The 24,994-nt window shown below is 30.7% G+C and overlaps 1 protein-coding gene across 1 annotated transcript in view; it reads left to right on the top strand.

Annotated features, from left to right (window-relative positions):
* The first annotated feature begins 81 nt into the window (after nucleotides 1-81).
* The window catches only part of LOC115884364 (DNA-dependent protein kinase catalytic subunit-like), an 83,225-nt gene continuing 58,312 nt past the window's right edge, over nucleotides 82-24,994 (top strand). The window contains exons 1-13 of the mRNA XM_030902923.1: nucleotides 82-398; nucleotides 454-615; nucleotides 681-860; nucleotides 916-1,046; nucleotides 1,893-2,049; nucleotides 2,110-2,321; nucleotides 6,034-6,284; nucleotides 10,415-11,097; nucleotides 13,910-14,071; nucleotides 14,155-14,322; nucleotides 14,377-14,566; nucleotides 15,813-15,994; nucleotides 18,401-18,603. Of these exons, the coding sequence (XP_030758783.1) occupies nucleotides 257-398; nucleotides 454-615; nucleotides 681-860; nucleotides 916-1,046; nucleotides 1,893-2,049; nucleotides 2,110-2,321; nucleotides 6,034-6,284; nucleotides 10,415-11,097; nucleotides 13,910-14,071; nucleotides 14,155-14,322; nucleotides 14,377-14,566; nucleotides 15,813-15,994; nucleotides 18,401-18,603 (2,823 nt within the window). The 5' untranslated portion in view covers nucleotides 82-256. The remainder of the gene's footprint in view (nucleotides 399-453; nucleotides 616-680; nucleotides 861-915; nucleotides 1,047-1,892; nucleotides 2,050-2,109; nucleotides 2,322-6,033; nucleotides 6,285-10,414; nucleotides 11,098-13,909; nucleotides 14,072-14,154; nucleotides 14,323-14,376; nucleotides 14,567-15,812; nucleotides 15,995-18,400; nucleotides 18,604-24,994) is intronic.

The following is a 24,994-nucleotide window of genomic DNA, read 5'->3' on the forward strand; positions in this document are numbered from 1 at the left end:
ACAGATACCTACAATCTAACCTTCAATTAATTTACACCTACCTTCATGACGAACAAAAAATTAAATTTGATTTTTTTGAAGTTTTAAAGAGGTGTTTGTGATTTTAACAGTTTTTAGTGTTATTTAAGTGTTTTAATTATTACAGTTTCCAAAATTAATGCAGATAAATATATAGCGATTAACAATCCGTGCCAAACAAATTGATGCGGAAGTACTAGTATTTGTTTTTCTTAAAATTAACCTAGCCGGCAAAAAAATGGATATAGAGCCCCACAATTTTTTTCAAATTTTAAAAGAACATGCATCTGATCCTTTTAAGGGTCCATCGGAATGTGAGAGACTTTTGTCGATTTTGAATTACAATTTAACAGAAGAGCAAATGAATGCGTCGCTTTTAGGTAACATTTTGCAATAAAAATATATATTTATGCAATACATTTTCTTTACTTCTAGATTTGTATTTAGTAAATATGTTTAGTGAAGATCACGGCATTTTTTCCTTTATTCAAGATGTTGGTACAGGCTGTAATTTTAATAAACAGATTATTAAGTGTTTGGAAATTATTTATGCCTTGATCAACAATTTTCCTAGCAAAATTGAAAAATATGTTTTAGGTATTTGAACAGCTTAATATAATATATATTTTATTGATAACAGATTTCATGTTTGTATATTTTAGGAATTAATAAAAGTTGTGTAAAAATTCTTCTATCTAAAGCATCAGCTCAAGTTAAAGCCAAAGCTGCAGACGTGTTGCTTATAGGTTTTGAAAAAATTGATAAATGCTTAGAAAACCAAGAAGAATATTTAAAGATGTTTAATGCTTTAAGTAATCTGCCTCAAGATCATGCAGATATAGGTATAAAAATATATTAACAAGCACTGAGAATAATTTTATTGAAAAACATTTTTAGTTAAAGAAAAAGAGTATATTCTAAAGGGCATGTTTGCTAAGAGATTTAGTTATTTAGTACATAATCCAAGAAACTTAAAATATGCATTTATAAACAAGCTCGATAGTGTAATGTCGAAACAACCGTCACAGGTAAGAAGATATTAAATATTAGCAACTTATTGAGCAAAATAACAATAGACAGGGTATAAATAAATGAATCAAATAATGGCATTTTTTAAAATGATTTTGGTTCATTCTATATAATCAAATAACTGTACAGGGTGTTTTTTGATTGTTTTATGAGGTTTCTCTTTTATGAGTAGTTTAGAGATGCAAAGATGCTGTTTTTACATCAGCGTGCTACTTTTTTATGAAACTAAAGATGCTAAACACAGTTTTCTTTTAGCCCTCTTGGTTCTTGAAATTTTTAAATTCCACGAATTTGAAAATGTCTCATTTTTGACCACTTTTATATCTAGATGATCTTATCACTTATCGAAAAGGTGAAAACTGTGTCCCGTAGAGTTTTTCACATTGAATCCAGTGGCGTAACTAGTTTCTCACTGGTAGCTTTTCGTTTTTCGGTCATTTTCGAAATATGACTGTAACTTATGGTTTTTAAATGGAAGACCCTGTTATAATATTATTTTTTATTTTATTTAGCTTGTTATGAGCTTTCGAAAAATATAATGTAGTTTATTCTTATTTTCATAAATAAGGTGAAATAATGCATTATTTAACTTTTTGGCATAAATCAGCCTAGTTTAAAAGAGTATTACTTAATTTAATTTATTGCAAAATTTCTCGATTTTTTTGACCCACCCTACTGTATACAGGTTGTTAATTTGTTTATTACTCGCGGCAAGAGCTTTATGGTTCAAATATATGGCAACCTCGGCCCGCTCGTCGAATGGCAGTGGAATGTAGAAATGTAGGCAGTGTTGCCCTTCTGTTTCCCAATAAGTAACCGTCCAGTTAACAATCTGTATATTGCAGGGTCTACTAACAGGCTTATTTGTCGGGCTTGAACATTATTGTGAAGGTTTTCCTATTCAACCAGAAAATCCCGAAGATAAAAAAATTATAAAAAGTCTGTATGAGTACATAAGATCGCTGTCAAGTCCAAAATGTGACAGAAGAACTGCAAACAGGGGTAATACATTTTACAAAGACACCTTCCCTAAACAAAAAATTATATGTAAATCTATTTTAGCTGCTCTTCATTTCTTTGGCAAACATATGGATTTGTTTGTAAGTCTGGTCGTAAAAGAATTCAAGTCATGGCATAAGAGACTGTACAAAGACTGGCTAAATATGGGCAAAGAAGAACAGAGAGTTGCGGAGTTTGTTTTAAAAAAATTCTTTGACAGTTTGGCGCAACACATAGTTTTTATGGATGAAACTGAGAGTTTGTCTATATTAAAGGTAATTCTAACATACTATAGGGGCTTGGTGCATTCTCCGCCGGTGCTGCCACCATCAGAGAATATCGGAAACAAATGATATATACAAATACACGGGTTCAAATAGCGAGTATACGAAAAATGTATTATAAGTGTAATTTGTGAAAATTCTAAAAATAAAAAAGTAAATATTTTGATATTTTTAGAAGGTCTAACTTGGATTATAATTTATTATACCAGCTAAAAAAAATTTTTAGATAAGTTCAACTACGGTAGCGAACATAGTTTTACGCACCGGTTTTGCTAGTGGGGTCATAATTGGGGCTGTTTCGGCTATAACGAAATTTTTTAAAGGTACATAATTATAATTTTAGAAAATGTTCATAAAACATTTTTAAGTTGATTAAAAAAAGTATACCATTAATATTGCAAATTTTATTGTGTGTCTATTTAATTTTTTGATTATGTAAGCATTTTGTTTACTCATTTGTTTCGTCGAACTGCTTGAATCCATTTTTGGTTTTGATCAAATCGGTGTGAGAAACTATGAAGCTATAAAATGTTGTTTCGGGAGAGTTGAATATCCGGGAAAGTTGAGTTGTTGAATGTTATTGCACACAACCACGCCCTAATTACGCTCTCCTTTACGCGTTAACATTTTTTCGCAATTTTATTAACATTTGAAATTGTCACAACACAACACGACGCCTAGTTCGGATTTTTTTTCACTTATTTTTTACTACCCGAAACAGCGTTACATCACCCAAGCAGCATTTGGACGTCGGGACAACGTTGTGTCACGCGACCAAACGTCGGGGCGCAACGTCGGCACAACCTCGTGCCAACCCTAGTCTGCACTAGTTTGGAGAATAATTTTTGGGTCGAAACGACGTTGGATACCGACGTTGGCTATCAGCCTAATTTAGTACAAACTGCAACGTTGTTTAAAATCCTAATTCACAGAAATACAAAACTATAATAATATGGCGTCTAAGTCGCGTTTTATCCTAAATTGGGATAATTATAGTAAAAATATTATTTTTATGATTTAATTAGAGACATATGCCAGATGGCAGTAAAGGAATACAAAACAAAAGTATTTTAAGTGTGGAGGATGTTTGAAGATCATAATTATTGAAACACTTTAACCGACTCTGTAACTCGTTGCCCAAGGCAAAAAAGTTAAACGCAAACAACTTTATTGATAAATGTATTGTTTCTACTTTGAAAAATACTAATGGGCCTTAAAATTAAAGAAGTTTTAAAAAATTTCTTGAATTTTTTTTTAGTAAAATGAGAATAATTTATTCACAGTCGAAAAAATTGTTTCCGCGTGTTGTTTAGGGTCAAATATTTCAAGTTAATGTATTCAAAAAGCAGGAATTGCTATTTTAGGAACGAAACATTTTCTTATTCAACAACATGGCGGCTTTCACTTTGTTGTTTTGGAGATTAAGATGGAGTAGTTCGAGTAGTCGCATACTGGACTATAGTCTGTCCAACGAGAAGATCCTTGACAGTGATAGATGTGTCTGTCATTTTAATTTCAAAGTAGTTTATTTTATTTTACAAAGAAATAAGTTGGTACAACTGGAACGCATAGCAGGAAATATTTAAAATTTGATTGACAAGATGACAAGTGATTACTTCAAAATTGTATAAAACTGAAAAAATGTAATCGAGTTATTTTATTTAATAAAAACGGTATGTGTTAATACAAAACAAACAAGAACAAGGCACTACATACCAAAAAAATATAAAAAATAACTATTATTTACTTTCAAGCTTTATGAAACTACCCGCATTTATGATTATATTTATCAATATAACTTATGTACAAATACAAATTTGTAATATTCCACAGGTATAAATAAAACAACATAGGTAAATACAACAACTATTTTATTAATAATAACACCTACCAAATTTTATACCTTAAAGGTGGATTAATTACCTTTAATCTTAATTTTTTTAAACCAGTACCTTTTGACATTATTTTTCTGCACCAGTACTAAAATCCATTATTTACCTATCGTGTGATGTCGATATTTTACAGCTACTCCAGTTTTTAGTATGTGTTTAGTTTGATCCTTATATACGAAATGCACTTATCTACGACGAAATGGTATACAAACTTTATCGATGGCAACTTCATTGGTGTATAAGACTTTCTGCCTGGGCAGCGTGTATTAACCATAAACTGTGCTCTGGGCCTACAGTTAATTTTCACTCGATTTTTCCTCCACTTGACTTCAAAAGACACAAAACACACGTAATAATACGAATCAAAATGCATCATCTTTCAAAATGCAGGGTATTTAACAAAAGTTGACACAAAATTATAACCAATAATTTGGCAAGACTTTGACAAGCGTCAAAAATGACAAAAATCTAAAGGCGAGTTCATACGCATCGGCGTCCGTTTGTCGTTCATCGTTCCGTCAAACCAATAAAATTGAAATACGATCTGTCATTTTTTAAATAAACCAATAAAACTGGTTAAAAACAACAAGACACGACGCATGACGGATTTATATTTAAACCCATCCATAGATAACTTAAAAATTATTAGAAACTTTTTTTAGTAAAATAAATAGATTGGTATGGGACGTCATCTGCTTTTCTTCTGTCATCGTCTGTCGAAATCTTACCTGAGAAAAAAAACAGAGTATAATAAAGTCGCAGTTCAGCATTAACAGGTAGTATACTAGTCGCAAGATTGCCTAATTTAGTCGTCCTAGAGTCTAGCTTGTGCCGCCCTCTATATTCTAAATAAACAAGGGAGTGGATAAAGTATCGGTAATATGTCGATGTATATTTAAATTTATATGTGCCTTTCTTACGTCCCATTTTAATTAAATTAATTTTATAAAAACAAAAACAGCACTGAACTGTCTGACTGAACAGAACAATGAAGTGAAAATTTAAGATTTAAGGTTATGGTTCAATACAGTTGCAAAAAGGTAGTGGCTCGACGTCCTACCAACTTAAGAATAAGGAAATCTAAAAAACGTTGGAATTAGTAAAACAGACGACGTTTGCATAACGTTGGAGTAGGTCCTGAAAGTGAAGTCGGAAAACTCTGTATTGCCCAACATTGTAACTATGTTGTCCGAATCACCTAATGATCACTTAAGCAAAAAAGGCTACAAGACAACGTTTATTCGACGTCGCAGAAGCTTTTACTTTGTTGTAGTACTAGTTCAACGTCGGCACAACGTCACAACAACGTTTACATTTATTTTAATACCCAAGGTACGGAGCTAACTATTTTTTGTAACTAATCCAACGTTGTGTTTAGTAAACATGTGGTCGCAAGTCGTGAAAATGCTACTTGGGCACACAAACCTCGTACCTGAATGTTTTATGGTTTCAATAACCGCACTAGCAAAAAAACTAAAATACTTAAATATTATGACAAAACCACGATTTCAATATTATTTTAAGGGGATCAACATGAACTGCAACCGGGACGGCGTGAAATGCAGAGCGAAAATTTCTGATTTCTACCGTATACAGCGCTGCGGTCGAAATTTTTTGAAATCAACCAAGCCTATACAAATAATTAAGACAATTTTGATTGGCAAAACATACAATATGATCCAAGAATTGTTATATTTTTTTTATATTGTTAAATTCCTTAAACCCTTTCCACATGTTATCCAAACATATTAAAAAAAAATTACATGAGAAAAACTATAATTTATAGCCTGTCTATTCATAAATGTTTGTAGCATTTTATTGGCTGGGCTAAACATCTGATAAGGTTGCCAGAACCGTCTGGAATAGATAAAAGACTGACCACACAAGTTCTAAAGTATTTTTGTGAACCTATGTATCAACTATACGCTAGTGAAGAGGCCAGGCAGATTTTTGTAATGGTGATGCAGAATTTCGAAAAAAATTACATTTTTAACGAAAATGTCAGTAGAGAAGATTTAAATATATTACCAGATTACATCCAATGTCTGTCTAGTTTTGTAAGGTATGAGTTACATTTATTTTTTTTTATTTTAATATTTTCCGCTCCTGGACAATTTATCTCCGTGGTCTGTATTTTAATGCGTGCAACAGAGATAAATATAAATGACTGGTTGATAGAGAGAGAGAAAGAGACAAAATAAAAAGCGGCACACAGTGTTGCCGGTTTTTACGTGTCGCTGATATGTATGGGAACAGGGGATTATTAGGTAAAATATACGAGGTATCGTAAAAAGTTAAATACAAAAGTTACAGGGTTTTTAAATGTCTATTAGCTAGTAGTAAATTTAAGTACACAGGGTCGGTCATAAAGTCGTGGCACATCAAGTTTCATTTTTTTAAATGGAACCCCCTGTATATTATTGCATATTTCAATTCTTCCTTCAATTCTAAGCAACAATGGAAGTACACACAATGTACCTCAAACCAACCGTTTCCAAGTTATTGACTGAAAATGTCGCTTAAACAATTTTATTTAATTAATTTCGATGGGTTCGGTTTCATTTAACTATACCATAGTTTAAGGAAAAGAGTAGTTGCACTCTCGCAAATATTTTCTGCCAGTTTTTGCAAGCTGGCAGGTTGCAAAGCGTTTCAGTTGAATTCGGTCCGTCGAGCTGTGAGGTTCGAGCGTTGCGTCCCAGCACAGGGACGGATTGACAAAGAATGAGTGCCTTACTGTGCGCTGCTATTAATTGTGGAAATAATTCAAAAAATTGTTCTTTGAGTCTTTTTAAATTTCCATCGGATGTAAATCGGCAAGCTGATAGTAATTATCAATTAACATTTAATTATATTTGTTTATTTTAGAAGCTGAGATATTATGTAATTAATTAAATGTTATTAATTTTTTTAGCATGTGTGCAGATTTTAAAAATAGTTTTGAAAATATTTTTTGGTCAGGGGATTTTCCATAAAATTTTCATTCCAATAATAATTTACGAGGTAATTTATATAAATTGGTTTTTGAAACAACTTTAGAGTAAATACTTTGTACATCTAAAGTCTCCGCAAATTATTCATATTTTTTAATTGAAAGAATTTTATAATAGCATAATCTCTTATAAACTTAATGGACTGTATTTTTTTATGTTTTTTTTTATTTATTTTTTATTATAAGTGGTCGTAATATAACAATATTCAAAATATTATAGACAAAATATTGAGTTTATATTTGAGGGAAGAAAAGTGCCACACCTAGCTTTAAACCACCGTAAATATACAGGGTGGCCCATTAGTGCGAGGAAGTCCAATATCGTCGTCGTTGTCGAAGATGTGAAAAAAGTTTTATTCATATGTTTCAAGGTTTATAAAGGGGTGTATCCTAAAATATTTTGTTATATACAGGGTGTCACAAAAAAAGTTATGGTAAAGTTAGTTTGATTTTTTTTTATTATTTTACATCATTCTATATACATTATTCTATATTGGGTATTTTTATGGCGTCACCAAAATCGCAATATTTAGAAGGGTATATCTCATTTTTTTTAAATGCGACATTCAATATATTATTTTCTTTGTCAGATGCAGAATTAAAAAGTGAACATTTTTTTATTAATTTAAAGTGTTTCTAAATTTTTACCGCTGTTGCAGATATTCGCAGTATTATATTACATATGGCTCTTTCAACAGTAAATTTTTATCAAAGCCACCTAATAGAATCTTTGTCTGTCTTGTCTTGTCAAAAAATGTTCACCTTTTAATTCTACATCTGAAAGAAAAATAATATACAAGGTGTTGCATTTAAAAAAAAATGAGATACAACATTTTTTAAATATTACGATTTTGGTGACGCCATAAAAAATATCCTGTATAAGATAAAGTAAATTTTTCTACACGAATTTATTCCGATATCCTTCATGTTTAAGAAAACATAGCAAAATATTAATAAAGTTATATTCACTCTAGTTTTTTACCACTTTTCGTATATAATGTTTTTAACCAAAGTTTTTTAGTAAATAAGAAATAGAATGGCAACACCGCAGTGTGCTTTAAATAAAGACAGTGTACTATAGCATAATTTTATGCCGAATCCAGTTATCTACAGAAAATTAAACTTGCTTTAAATAAAAAAAAGTCGTAGAAAATCTCTGAAATAGATAATAATATAAAAATATGTCATTATATATTTTTTCCGCATTTCTTCCCATCAGAAGATTTTTAGATACAGAATAATTGTTACCTACACGAAATGTGAAAATATTCTGTTTTCAAGCAAGTTTTTACTCGATGATCATTTTTTTTATTTTATTTTATTGTGAACTCATATTTTCCTAAATACATATCTGTGAAACTATGGCGAGTGCCACGTCTATACTTTGCCTAGTTAATAGACCACGACTATACAGCTACGTCGTCGGCTACGGAGGCGAGAACAAGGTCATATAAAGTGGCAGAAAAAGAACAAAGGATTTGACAAGGAGTAAAACTACTAGTTTCCTTATATTATGACTATACCATTCTGCGGAAACTGTGACACTTAAGTAATATTTGACATTAGTTCTCAAGTTAGCATTATATATTGTAAAATGAAATTAAATAATAATGTCTGGAAATTACAAAATTTTTGTTTAACATTTCAAAATCAAAGCTTCATGATTCGGAAATGGTTGAATTTAGGTACATTATGTGTATTACGATTATTGCTTAAAATTGAAGGAAGAATTGAAATATGCAATAATATACAGGGGGTTGCATTTAAAAAAATATATTTCGATGTGCCTCAACTTTATGACCAAGCTTGTATACTTAAATTTACTACTATAGTCTATAAAATGAATAACTTTGAATTTTGACCGTTATTTTTTACCAACATGGCAAATATAAAATTCCTCTATCCAAAAAGTTACTGATATTCTTTAAAATGAGTGCCGGAACGAATCAGATAGGTAACTCTTTTTACTTTCGTGAAATAGAAAAGGAAAATAACAAAACAAGTGACAGTTCTTCCTCTTCTTGCAAAAATCAATGCGAAACTTATGCGAAATGTCATAATTGACAAAAGTAAAATGTCATCAGCCTTTCATATTTCTAAATATCAGATCAATGCCGTCTCTAATAGAACAGCCTCGGAGCGAGATTTATGACGTCACGCTAGTTAGATACCACGGATTAATAAATATGTTGTAGAATACATGGAAAACATAATTATTCCTCGTATTTTTGGTTTGTACTTTAAAACTGATATAGTTTACATGAAATATACGTAACATACAGTTAATAAATACAATATATATACCTATTTATAGTAATAAATACTTTGCCAAATAAACTATGAACCATACAAATGCAGCAAATATTTTACAGTATACCTACAAATAATGAATAGGTACATAAGATAATGGGTAAAATGTAAAATATATTTTAGATTTTGGGGTTTGAAAATCGATCTAATTTAATAAAAAACATTCAATATCTACTAGTTGTGATGTATTATTATTTGCATTCACAAAATTTATATGTATATTTTGCAAGCATTAATGTTCGAAAAATTATATTTGCAAATAATACAATATCATAGAAAAAAGGCGTCAGCGATGGCTATGAAATAAAGATCGCTGTCATTTTATATGTAAAATTATTCTAAAATTTTTGATTTTCTTGGGATTTAGGTTCGGGAAAAGCACTGATTAAATTTTCATTTGGTTTTTCATTATTTTTTTTTGGTTTAAAAAAAACGTTATAGCCTAAAATATATAAAATAAATAAAAAAATAAACGTTTATAGCCTTCATCAGTGTTGTGTCATATGAAAAAAATAGTGTCGAAATAATCCAAAAATTATATATACGAGGAATAATAATTATGTTTTCCATGTATTCTACAACATAATTAATCCGTAGTATCTAACTAGGGTGACATCATACATCTCGCTCAGAGGCTGTTCTATTAGAGACGGCATTGCATCAGCATGGCCGCAAGTTGCTAACCTAATAAAATTTACACTAGAAAAGCCCGCGGTAACTGTCAAATTCAAATTTATTCGTTTCACAGACTATAGCTAATAATAGACATTTAAAACCCCTATAGCTTTTGTATTTAATTTTTGCGGTACCTTGTATATATTATCTAATAATCTAGGCTAATAATAGACCGTTCTCATGCATATTAGGAACCCTGTATTATCCTTTTGTAGGTTTCAAACATTCACAACAACTGAATTTCACTGTCTAGAAAGAGCTGTCATAAACATGATAAAAAGCTTTCATGAGTTACAACCTTTGTATCATTTCGTTGTTATAGAATCTGTAGTGAATAGTTTGTTTTACTTGAGAAAAACTAAATTGTTTGACACTTTTCTGGAGAACATTATTTATCAAGGAGTTATATGGTCTTGCTGTCATCATCATGTAGCGGACTATGAACTGTCAACAAGTACAGAAAAAGTAATAACAGTAAAGAGTTATTTCCCGTTTTGGCGTGGACTACTGAAGGTATACTCCAGCTCACTCACAATTGACCTGAACATAAAAAGGCATATACAAATCAAAATTGTGAATGAATTGATTAAAACCATGATGCTGTTGGTGAATAAACTCAATGTGAACATGAAACTAAAGGAAGACACTATTCAGACACAAATAGAAAGTGCCTACAATGTGGAACAGGAAAACGATTTTGCCATTTTCTTAAATGTGACTGACTTGTATCAAGAAATTTTCGATCATACCGATCCTCAGATGTTTAATAAGTGTATTTTTAAATTAATTAATCATTTGGTGGGAAAGTGTTTACAGCATTCGCTGATCAGTGGATTCTACAAGTTACTAGCTTTGATGTTGAAGATAGCTAACAACGTTGATTTGTTAAATAATATTGGTAAGTATACATGAATATTTTGTAAAGAAACATATGACATCTGACAATTTAAAACACAATTACATACCGGGTGTTGCATCGTCGGACGGGACATAGGAAATCCCATGTAAATTTTAATTGGGTCAATTATTGGCTTCCCTAATTATTTTAGGGAATAATTCTATTTAGGTTTATTGAAGAGCACTAAAACCCACATTCAAAAGAATAACATTAGATATTTTTGATTAGCTCGTTTACGAGTTATCGGCGATTTCTTTTTAAATATTTCTCCTTTTTATGGCCCTGTATTTACTTATGAGCACCAGTCAAGGTAAAAGATAACTGTCAAATGAAGTTGTCATTTCAGAAATTTTTCTATTTAGTGCTTTACACAAAACATCCCCCTTTAGAACTTCGTCTGTCATGTTAAGAAATGAAAGTAAATAATAAAGCGCCTCTCGTGTTTGGTCGCACTCTAAAAATTTCAATTAATTCCTGTATATATTTTTAGTATAGTTTTTAAATTTACATTTTTTTAATTGTAGAGTAATATATTACATTTAAATGGAATATATTACATAACAATTATGTCAATTACAGGATTACAAGCTTGTTTTCTAACATTTTTTAAATAAAACGAATTATAAAATTTGTAGTATATGTATATTTGACGTAGGTATGAAAAAAGTAAAACATAAAATGGACAAACGCTTACTTACATTGCAATAAAACTTCCACTTTTAGTTTTGTAATCCAAACGCAATATTTCTATTTCACAAATTAAAATATCCGACAACACTAATAAAATCACTGAAACTTCCGCGGCTGACAACGAAAACTGAAAAATATAACGGCACTTTTTGTTTTGGACCTGCATATCAACAATACGCTGTACTATTATGTGTTTGTTGTTGAAATAATATAAAATATATCTAATTATAACTTGTAAATTTTAATATTTTATCATGATTTTAACTACTTTTGACAATAACTAACTTTTTGTTATCAAGATGACATTTTAGACGGCAACTGACATATATGTCATAATATTTGAATCTTAAATATGTATGTAATATAATTTACATTACTATAATGCAACTTTATACTAAGAAAACATTTATACATTCACAAAATACAACAAGGTCTAATAATATAGTTTGAAAACAATGAATATTGAATTAAAATTAAAAAAGTTAAGCGCGACCCCTTGTGTCAAAATTAGATGATTAAATTTTCGCAATTTTTACACCATTTGATGACCGGTGGCGCCTCTAGTGTTTGTTCGGGCGGTTGGTCTTTTACTCCCGCTTATGGCCATTAAAGAAAAAGTTCTAAAGGGGGATGTTTTGTGGTGCTTTATTATTATTGAAAACTCATTCCTACATCGGAAATCTTAAAGATGTATTTATAAATACAAATTAATATGAATTAAAGTAAAATAAAGTAATCAGTTACAAGTATTATAGTATTATTACAATATTCAATAACTTATTAATTTAGGTACTATTAAATTGTTAGAACTTTAGGATTTAAGAAGATGTTCAAATATTCCTCCATCGACTGCTAGACAATAACCCAGGCGATCATAAAATTCTCTTCTTACATTCGCTAGTTGGTAAACTGAAATTCTATTGCATTCGGCAGAAATAGCATTTTTAACTCGTCTAGATTTGGGTATTTTTTAACCTTGTATATCCTGTTTTTTAAATGGCCCCAGAGAAAGAAATCGTTTGGCGAAATATCAGGAGACCTTGCTGGCAAATTTAGTGTATCATTTACATATGTGCCGGGCAGCCATACATTTGGTCCCAAACTTCCTGATTTTCCCTAGCGGCATCATATATAGCAGGTAAAATATGATTTTCGAGTAGTTCCAAATAATATTCTGCATTTAAATTTCGCGTAAGAAATAATGGCCCGATAATATTGTGTCCGAATATCTCTACCCAAACATTTACTTTCTGTGGATATTGCGTCCTGGATTTCTTTGTTCCAATATCGATAAATTTGAACATTGGGTTCGTTATTTAAGGTAAACGTGCATTCGTCAGTGAAGCATATGTTTTTTAAAAATACCCTATCCTATCATATCAAAACAAAACGCCTGCCGCCGTATTTCGTCCCCATCTCGTAGCTCTTGGTGCTTTTCATATTTGAAGGAATAGAATTTATGTCGTTTCAAAATTCGAAACGCTGTAGTGTGATCTATTCCTATTTCATCCTCAAGTTTCCTTGTGCTGATCTTTCCATCGTTCTCTTCCACGCACAATAAAACTTCCAAGTCGGTATCATTTCTTGCATCTTCCCTTTGTTCTTGCCTTGCTTCACATCTGCAGTTATTTATTAGGGTACCTTTGGTCTCAAAGCTCTGGATATTCCTTGCGATTTTAGATTTTCCAGGTATCGGTCTATTCGGATACAGAGCAGCAAACATGTCCGACATCTTTTGATAACTATTTCCTTGATAATACCATTTAATCATCAATACTTTTTCTTCGGTAGTGTAATTCATGGCTAATATTTCCGATGTAGGTATGAGTTTCAAATAATAATAATAAAGTAATAAATAGATAAATTTCTGAAATGACAACTTCATTTGACAGTTATCTTTTACCTTGACTGGTGCTGATAAGTAAATACAGGGCCATAAGAAAGGAGAAATATTTAAAAAGAAATCGGGCGTTCTAGCATTCCAACCTAAACTTGTTTCCTCTATCAATGCACAATTATTAAATTGTTAAAAATGGGTGCGCCCCAAGAAATTTGCAACAAACTGACTAATAAAAAATGCCATTTTGTTGCTTTTTCTATGAAATTGTGTGTCTTTTTCCAGAAAATCAAGATGCGGAAATATGTAGAGAGACTCTTTCAAGGTTTATATCGGTGTTGTTGCATAAAATGAAACAATTCAAGGATGATCTTCTGATTTCCTGCTTGCAAGTGCTCTTGGAATGTCCTGTCGTGGTTGTGGAACCCTTACTATCCGAATGTGTTGGTATGTTTAAAAAAAATTGACCATTTCAATGGTAAACACCTATTTTTATCCTACTTGTTTATCCAGTAATTTTTTCTGTGCAGGTGTTTTTATTACTGTGTTAGAGGTTGGTAGAAGTTACATACTTTTAGCCAATATGGGTTTAAATGCTTTGGAACGATGGCAAAAAGTTATGGACAAAGATGAATTCGAAGCATTTTTAATACAAATTGTGCCTCATTTAGATAGCTTTTTAAGAAGCAAATCTTTAGGTAGTTTCGTTCAGTATTATTTTTGAGTCAATATGAGTAATTTTCTTTATTTAGGTGGATTAAGTCAGATTGAAAATAAAGAGAAAAAACGCAAAACAGCTCAGGCTTTACAAAAGCGTCGCGTTTTGTTGGAACTTGAACCAGAACTACTGAAGTTTCAAAGGAGAGTTCTCAATTTTATAGGAAGCCAGAATAGCAAAATTTGTCGAGCGTTTGTATCACCGGATAATAACATTGAAAGAAAGTATGGTGATATATAGTCTATAAAATGAATAACTTTGAATTTTGATCGTTATTTTTTACCAACATGGCAAATATAAAATCCCTCTATCCAAAAAGTTACTGATATTCTTTAAAATGAGTGCCTGAACGAATCAGATAGGTAACTCTTTTTTACTTTCGTGAAATAGAAAAGGAAAATAATAAAACAAGTGTCAGTTCTTCCTCTTCTTGCAAAAATCGACGCGAAATGTAATAATTGACAGAAGTAAAATGTCATCAGCTTTTGACATTTCTAAATATCAGACCAATGCCGTCTCTAATAGAACAGCCTCGGAGCGAGATTTATGACGTCACGCTAGTTAGATACCACGGATTAATAAATATGTTGTAGAATACATGGAAAACATAATTATTGCTCGTATTTTTGGTTTGTATTTTGAAAATGATATAGTTTACATGAAATATACATAATATACAGTTAATAAATACAATATATATACCTATTTATAGTAATAAATACTTTGGCAAATAAACTATGAACCATAAAAATGCAGCAAATGTTTTACAATATACAAATAATGAATAGATACATAAGATAATGGGTAAAATGTAAAATATATTTTAAATTTTGGGGTTTGAAAATCGATCTAATTTAACAAAAAACATTCAATATCTACTAATAGTGATGTATTGTTATTTGCATTCACGAAATTTATATTATGTATATTTTGAAAGCATCAATGTTCGAAAAATTATATTTGCAAATAATACAATATCATAGAAAAAAAGGCGTCAGCGATGGCTATGAAATAAAGATCGCTGTCATTTTATATGTAAAATTTTTCTAAAATTTTTGATTTTTTTGGGATTTAGGTTCGGGAAAAACGCTGATTAAGTTTTCATTATTTTTTTTGGTTAAAAAAAACGTTATAGGTAATGTTTATAGCCTCATCAGTGTTGTGTCATATGAAAAAAATAGTGTCTAATATAATCCAAAAAAATTACATATACGAGGAATAATTATGTTTTCCATGTGTTCTACAACATATTTATTAATCCGTAGTATCTAACTAGCGTGACGTCATAAATCTCGCTCCGTGGCTGTTCTATTAGAGACAGCATTGCATCAGCACGGCCGCAAGTTGCTAACTTAATAAAATTAACACTAGGAAAGCCCGCGGGAACTGCCAAATTCAAAGTTATTCGTTTCACAGACTATACCGTGATTTAATATGGTTTATTTTTTTATTGCTCTCTTTTTTATCTAGAGTCACCAGTGAAAAAATGCACTTAAAAGTGTCGTTGCCTTACCGGGATCAGACTATAGACATTTATTTGGAACCTTTTGTCATGAGAGTACTTGAATTGTCATTGTACTGCAGCGATAGAAAGACCAGGATTATGGCTTGCGAACTTTTGCAAAGTTTTATAATGGTGTTCTTAGGCAGAAGTAAGTCTCTTGTTTGATACTGTATGATGGCTCATCTGTATATAGTTCATACCAAATAAACTTTTAGTCACGTGATTAAGCTTGACCGGCACAGCGTTGCCTACTTTTACATATTTTCTTTTAATCAAAATATTTATATACAGGGTTGTTCACCACATACGACAGGGAAACACACAACGATTAGATTTTTACAAATTGTAAGTTTTGTGTTCGTTGAAGTACTATTAGAGCTACAATTTAAAAATATTTTTACAAGATATAGAGCTAGTCCCACATAAGTAAATAATACAATAGTTGTGTTTTTTTAAATTTCCAAACCAAACACCCTATATATTATTCTATTTTTGGATTCTGCGATTAAAATAAAGGTGAATTTGATTAAGGTTTATCATACTTAAACCTTACCGTTTTTAAAATATTTTCAATTTTGTAAAATTGCAGTAAAAACATTAAGGCTTCATTTCTCCAAGGGTATAAAAGATTTTAATACTAAATATTTACTGAAGATTATTTATTGATCAGACATTTTGTTGCAATAATAAAAATTGTACTATTTTATACAGAGTGTCCAAAAATGTATATTAAATAATTACTAGCTTTAAACGGCAATAACTTCTTTAATTTAAATGGAACACCCTGTATATTTTAAGCGAATCAGATGCACAATTTAATTGTCTATCAAATTGTGTTATACCATTTTTTAGCTATCTCTTCAAATTTTCGTAGAAAATGCATTTTCTTCTAATTTAGACTTCATTTATCACTATATCCATGGAATATTGACATTTTAGATTTTTTAAAGCAACATATGTACAAAATGTGGTAAAAATAATAATATTGCAAGCCCAATTGTTTACAAAAAAAACTATTTAAATCTTTGTAAAAGAGTATACCAATTATTACTAAATGTTAATAGACCACCATTATTTCCGCCCAAATTAGTTAATTACATGCTTAATTGTATTAATTAGTACAATTAAGCTTGTAAATTCTAAATAAAAATGGATCTGACTCAGAAATCAATACAATAATAAGTTATGAAAATGAACGTCTCTGTTACAGAGACATTCTGTAACAGAGCATACGTCAAAAAATGAAATAAAATTTATAAGGTGTTTCTTTTTACCACACTATCTAATACACATACAAAATTTAGATTTTTAGTATTTGGAGCAATTATTATTAATCAACACAAACAATCAATTAATCTAGTTTGAATACTGGGATCATATTAATTTAATTGTTAACAAAAAATATTTAAACAGTTTTTTTATCTTTTAATGAAATAAGGAAACTATATCGACAATATTAGTATCTTGTACTCTTTGAAAATTTGTTACATCTTTAAAAATAATCTAAAATGTCAATATTCCATGGGTATAGTGTTAAATGAGGTTTAAATTATATAAAATGCATTTTCTACGAAAATTAGAAGAGATAGGTAAAAAATGGTATAATACACTTTGATAGTCAATTAAATTGTACATCTGATTCTCGTAAAATATACAGGGTGTTAGATTTAAATTAATCAAGTTATTGCCGTTTAAAGCTAGTAATTAGTAATTTTTTAATATAAATTTTTAGACACTCTGTATAAGGTAGTATTTTGTTTATTATTGCAGCACAATATTTAATCAATAAATAAACTTCAGTAAATATTTAGTATTAAAAACTCCGATACCCTTGGAGAAATGAAGCCTTAAAATTTTTACTGCAATTTCGTAAAATTAAAAATATTTCAAAAACGGTAAGGTTTAAGTGTGATAAACCTTAATCAAATTTATCTGTATTTCAATCGCAGAATCTAAAAATAGAATAATATACAGGGTGTTCCATTTAAAAAAATACAACTATAATATTTTTTACTTATTTGGGACACTCTGTATCTTGTAAACATATTTTGAAATTGTAGCTCTAATAGTCCTTCAACGAACCCAAAGAATTTGTAAAAATCTAATCGTTTAGCTATAATACTCCGTGTCGTATGTGGTGAACAACCCTGTATATTAATATTTTACATCAACAAAATTCACCTTCTTAACAGCACTTAAGGGACACAAAGGCCCATTACTACCGCTTTCCCGTTCAAAATATTTTAATAAAGTTGCGATGAGTTTTTTACGGCTATTAAGCTACACTTTGCGCTAAAAGAGGTTCTAAAAAGAATAAAGTTCGTTGCAAGGTCCGGTAGTAAACATTTTTAAGCTTTAAGTATCACATCACTCCTGTAGGTTGTAATGACAAACCTAATCTCAAATTTGCGTCTCTGACATTGTTGACATTTACTTCATAGTCAACGTATTCTCGATGCGTCCACACCCATCTCTAATTTTTAGTACTAATAATTTTTAATTATTACGAGACGATCTTACGTAAAGTAGTTCAAATGTTCAATGATAATTTTAGCCAAACCAATGAACGATGCGGCACTGTCAGACTTGGAGGATCTCTGGAGAAGCTTGTGCATGCCCTTATTGCAACTGTCGTGCGATGTGGACCAAGTTGTCAGTCAAATATTTGAACCTCTTTTCATGCAACTCATCCACTGGTATACCTCGAAACAACAGAGGGAAACCAGACATTCGGCTGTCATAATTGACGTAATTATGGTATGTAGACTTATTACTTTGAATCTCTTCGAATAAGAAGACTTAGGAAGGAGCATAATGATATCCATGTATTCATGCATGGTGGGCGGAAAAAGCACTCTGGGGTGGGAATCCTTGACAGTTCTGTTTGACGATTCATTTGACACATTTGAATTTGATTTGAAATGTTGTGGATTTGTGAGTCTTTACGGAGCTTATTTTATGTTATTTATTATTTATTCTACTACTGATAGTTGTATAGAGGTAGTAAATCTAGATGGAAATTGTGGCAGAACTTAAATTAACAGTGACACTATCGCGATTTATCGAAAAAGACTCTAAAATAGTTGGTTGTGTAGCGTGCGGTAGATCTCGGCAAAAATCGAGTGAAATAATGGAACAACTTTTCGCTAGTAAGTGACTATATAATATAAATACGTGTAGTAAACCGATCGTTTATGAAATTCACTTAAAATTAACTAAATTATATATTTTTCTTTGCAATTTAGCTTTTTATTTACTACTTGTCAAAGATCAGATGTCAAAGAATTTTGATACGTTAATTTGACTTACCTGCTTCAGTAGCCTATCGGATGTTTGTGTTAATAAATAGTTATTATAACTTATCTATTTTTATTAGAATTATATATTTTTATAACAATTTTAATAACTACCAACATTTATTCACAACGTAAAATAAAATAACAAATTACTGAGTCTACCCCACGTCTACCCTACATCATAGTTTTACATTTTTTAAATAAAATTGGAACGGCACTGATAAACCGGAATTTAAGTCGGCCATATTTGAGGCCCATCGCGGTGTACCTAAGATTTTTGATATGCTCCTTCCTTAGTCTTCTTATTCAAAGCTTTGAATAAACAGATTATGGAAGGAGCATATCAAAAATCTTAGATCCACCCAGAAGGGACTCTAAAAGGGCCGACTTAAACACTTAAACTCCGGTTTATCAGTGCCGTTCTAACTCGTTTTTACTTAAAAAGTGTAAAATTATGATGTAGGGTAGACGTGGTGTAGACTCAATAATTTGTTGTTTTATTTTACTTTAATAAAAATATGTAATTCTAAATTCTAATAAAAATAGATAAGTTATAATAATAATTATTTAAAAAAATCCTTTATGGGTATTTCGCCACTGCACTGCAAGAAAATCTACAAAATAAAATAGTTATTTTTTGTAAACACTTCTGCGTTAAACCTAAAGAACACTGCTTGTCAGAAGTTATGTTTACAGTTATACAAATTTGCCTAACAAAGAAAAAATGCTTAACGTTTCGGAAAGTTTATCTCTTTCCGTCGTCGGAAGCAAAAAAAATACAAAGAATAAAGAAAAAAACTATTTAAATGCAACTATTCGAGAACACTTTAGTTTTTTTTATAACAGATTCGTCTACAAGTACTGTTGACGTTCTGTTAAAATGACATTATATCAAGTTAAACTCCAAATTAACAATTACTACCTAATAACAATTACTTAATAAGGTAAAACCAAAAAGCCCCAAACTTTCTGTATGATTATTTTTAAATTTTACGTATGTTATGTTCTTTAAAATCAAAGAAGCGATTGCCATACATTACTAACATCTACAGATGCATGAGCAATACATTTATTTTTATTAGATTGAATTAAAAAAGCCTCTTTTCTTTTTCTTTTAGAGGCTATCGCTTCTTTCATTATAATTTTGCCATTATTAAAATTTATTCTGTGCCCTGTGTCTCATGAATGCTGACAAATCTTAGATTTGTGAAAATCTCCCTTTCTTAAATAATCTTTATGTTCTTTAACTCTAACATTTAAGGGTCTAGATGTTTCACCATTGTAAAATTTATCGCATTCACATGGTATTTGGTATATTACATTTAAATAACATAAAATAAGCTCAGTAAACACTAGTGTTGTAAATGGAAATATTGGAAATATTGAGAATATTGGAAATATTTTAAAAAATACTTAAATCTTGTCATTAACGATTCAAACCCGATGTTTATGTATATATCTTTCATATTTTGTAACCCTATAAACATTAAACTTACTATAGAACCATGGTACAAAGAATACAAGGTATGATATTGCGCAGGTTGGTCGCTACGTCACAGGTGATAACAGGCGCTATTGGTCAGCACGCTCCGCGCGCCAGTTCAAATCGTCAAGGTATTGTTATAAACCTGTTTTTTTTGTTTTGTATACCGTCATTGAATTATCGCTAAGCAAGTTACTGTGGAGCAGTGCATAAGGAGTCGGGCTAGGAGGCGAGAGACCGGAGTTCGAATCTCGGCCGGAACATCACTTTTTATTTATTTTTTTAAATACTGTTGTATTCTATAGTTTATTTTTGTAGTATAAAAAAAAGAACTATTTATTCTGTTATTTTTTAATCTCCGTTATTAATATAAATTGATTGTTAGTACAATACCTCATTTAATATAAAATAATATTCTACTTTTTGAAATGTATCGGGCCCTAATTGTACCTAAAAGTAATATATTTTTAGCGATATACCATATTGTAAACTATTTAATATTTCAGTCACTTAAAAAGTTAATTTGCATTGAATAATTGCCTACCATTAAAGGAAATTTGAGCTATATAATCCTTGATGGGCATATTCTGGGTATGAAAATACTTCCTTTAAATTTTGGGTGTCGTTCAACCGATTTATTCTCAAAACCAGAAACATCTACATATAAAAAGAAGCACAAGTCACTAATTATAATAAACTTCACCCTTGGTATTACTTCCACTAATTATAATAAACTTCACCCTTAGAATTACTTCTATCACAATTACAATACGTTCATCTGCATTGGCATTTTCTACTTCTCGATGGGAAACAATAAACTTCCCAACATTTTTTAAATGATGTAACAATTCCTCTTGTGGTTACTTTTCCATAGATATCCTCAACTCTGTCCTCATGTGAATTCAGAGGCAATGAAAATGAAAATTATTTACCATGAACATCACAAACTAAAAACCTAATAAACAATTTTATACCGAATATAGAAATAAATTTAGTATTCTTACGTATCGTCCAAATCCGTGTTAATAGATAATTATTATTTTTAAATATATTTTTAGAACTGCTGGTTTTAGTAATTATTAAATTAAACGAACTAAAAAGTCTTAAAAATAAACAATTCTTAACCATAACCCCAAAAAATGCAGATCTCCTGTCAACTTTCTTTATTTTTTATTTATTCATTATTTTCCTAGTGACGTCACAGGTGGTATGCGCGAACTGAACGAAATTGGAGCCGCTATCGATCATACCTTGTATTCTTTGTACCATGCTATAGAACAGTTTTACAAACATATAATGGTGAATTTCTACGGGGAAGTCCCGAGCTCGTAAGTCGTAGCGTAGTAAAAACTCGCTGGTTTTCAATTTTGACCAATTTAAAAAGTGTATACGATACTAGGCTCAGTGTACAAGGAGTTGCAGTTAGTCAAGAAGCAACACAAATGATTGATAAAAATGTTAAGCAGTGGATATTAGATGACGAAGTATTTTGGGCCCAAATTCCCAAAGTAATTAACATTTTTGAACCTATTGGCAAATGGTTAAAAATTGTAGAAGGAGATTATAGCACTATTCATTTTGCTGTAAAAGCATTTTGTGATATTAGAAGAGTAATTCAGAATAATCTTGCATTGTCCTCACTTGACGACAAAGAAAAATCCGAATTGTTCGAGTTTGTTGACAAAAGAGAAAAATTTGCTATTAAACCCATTCATTATGCTGCAGAATTATTAAATCTACAATCACAAGGTCCTGAACTTGATGAAACCCAAATTCTTTCTGCCATAGAATGCATACTTAATATATCAAAAAATAAACTCAATATAAGGGAGCAAGAAATGATAGATGAAATAGCAGATTACCGTTGTAGAAGTGGCAAGTTATTTGGAAATAACTTCATATGGAAAAGTAGTTTTGATAACCCAGTCTCCTGGTGGAAAGGACTGTGTTCTTCATCTTCATTATCACAAGTAGCTTCACGAATGTTGATGATGCCAGCATCTTCGGTTGCCACGGAACGCGGTTTTAGCGTTTATAGTCATATTCATTCAAAAAAGAGAAACAGTCTTACTAATGATAGAGCCGCTAAGCTACTCTATGTATCCCACAATGACAACTTGCCGAAGAAAATAGGAAACGGCAATAGATCAATTTTTATTTCCGATACTATTGAAGATTTTGAGGAAGTAGACTGGCAAGAAGATGTTATTGAGTGTGATGCTGATGACAGCGATAAAGATATGCCTCTTGCTCGACTAGTGTGTCAAAAATATTTTTTTTTTGTACAAATTTAACCTTAATTTATTTTTTAATTTGAAGAATTCTTTATTTGTGTTTATGTATAAGCATTTTGTGTTTTGCGATGTTTTGTTATGATTTTATCATATATTTCCAATGTTTCAGGAAATATTTCCTAAAATATATTTCTGGAAATTTTACATCACCAGTAAACACTGACAAATCCACAAAATTTCAAATCAAAATCAAATGTGCCAAATGAATCGTCAAACAGGACTGTCAAGGATCCCCACCCTAGAGTCCTTTTTCCTGATGGCATTATACTCCTTCCCTTAACATGGAAAGAGAGGGGACAGCTAACACGCATATTCGCCAGTGAAAAATTTTTGAGGCCAAAATTTGATCGGCGGCCATACTTTGGTGACAAGATTTCGAGGTGACCCCAAGCGAATTTTTAAGTTTTTTGTAAATACTGTTTTGTTTTAAATTTAAAACTGTGTTGTTTAGTATGGTGAGATGTTCGGCGTATGGCTGCAAAGGCTGAAGCGAGAAAAAAATTACTGGAATTACATTTTAAAGCTAAAAGTTGATACACAACTTGTGCTATGTAGTCATAAAATGTACGTTTTTTTCATTATAGCAGTAAAAATATGTAAAATGCTTTTAATATGTTTTGTACCACATCCAAACAAAACTATTTTTAGTAATTTCAAGTAGTATTTTCAATATCCTGTATTATAATTAATGTTTGAAACTATAAATAATGCTACTCAGCATGGATTTCTCCAGTGGCGTAGGAAATTATAATCAGAGAAATACAATTTCTGCAATAAACATTTTTCTATTTTTTTTACATGTAAAAAAATGTATAAAGTATTGTTATCAAATATGTAAAATAATAATTGTAAACTATAAAAAAAACATGAAAAATTTTGGATATAAAAATCTATATGTATAGTTGTTCCATAAAACTTAAATTTGCCTGCCAAGATTTGGCTAATATACTGTCTAACAAAACTAGTAATATTCCAGAAAACCTACAAAATGTCAATGAAATTAATGGATATTTTACCCAAACAACAAAAACATGTAATATTCCTAAAAAGGATATCTTAGACTATTATAATAACAACAGTTTACTTCCTCAAAATTCTTTTTCTTTTTCTACTGTGTCAGAAGATTTAATATCTCATATTATTCTGGCTATTAGATCTAAAGCCTTTGGATCCGATGATCTAAATATCTCTTTGATATCTTTTTGTTGTCTCATATAGTGCCTTATATAACTGATATAATTAATTCTTGTATTCAGAGATCTTATTTCCCAAAGTCTTGAAACTTGCTAATGTGACACCATTACCAAAAAAAAAGTAACCCCACAGAATTCAGCCATTTACGTTCAATTTCAATATTACCAACTTTGTCGAAAATATTAGAAAAAGTAATGGAAAACCCAATTCGATCCTATCTTTCAGTTACTAGTATCTTGCCCATTAAACAATCGGGGTTCAGAGCTGGTTATAGCTGTGGCAGTGCTTTTGACTGATGTTGTTGATGATGGGTGAGAGCCCAGGATAAGAATAATGCTACCGTACTAGTACTTCTCGATTATAGTAAAGCCTTTGATGTGCTTAACCACATACTTTTAATACTTATTTTAAAATACATAGGTTTTACAGTAGAAGCTTCATCGTTTATAAAATCATTTTTGACAGATAGATGTCAACGAGTTGTTTGGGAGAATAACTATTCAGAGATATTGAGTGTTTCATCTGGAGTCCCACAGGGTAGCATTTTAGGTCCTCTCTTATTTAGTATATATACCTCAAATTTTGTAGGGAGTCTTAAGTACAGTGGGTATCACCTGTATGCCGATGACACACAAATCTATATATCTTTTAATCAGAATCAAGCTGATGCTGCACATAGAAAACTTAACTCTGATTTGGATAGAATATTGAAAGTATCACTCGGATCATATGCTTGATTTAAATCCAAGTAAATCAACTGCTCTATTGTTCTGCGCGGAGAGTTACCGGGATATGATTATGGAGCATGTTAGACCTAGATTAGGTGATAATCTTATCTTATTTCAGAAGTCTTGCAAAAACCTTGGTCTAGTCATGGATAA

Source organism: Sitophilus oryzae, unplaced genomic scaffold, assembly GCF_002938485.1.
Source record: "Sitophilus oryzae breed Bouriz unplaced genomic scaffold, Soryzae_2.0 scaffold_227_pilon_pilon, whole genome shotgun sequence".
Taxonomy (NCBI): Eukaryota; Metazoa; Arthropoda; class Insecta; order Coleoptera; family Curculionidae; genus Sitophilus; species Sitophilus oryzae.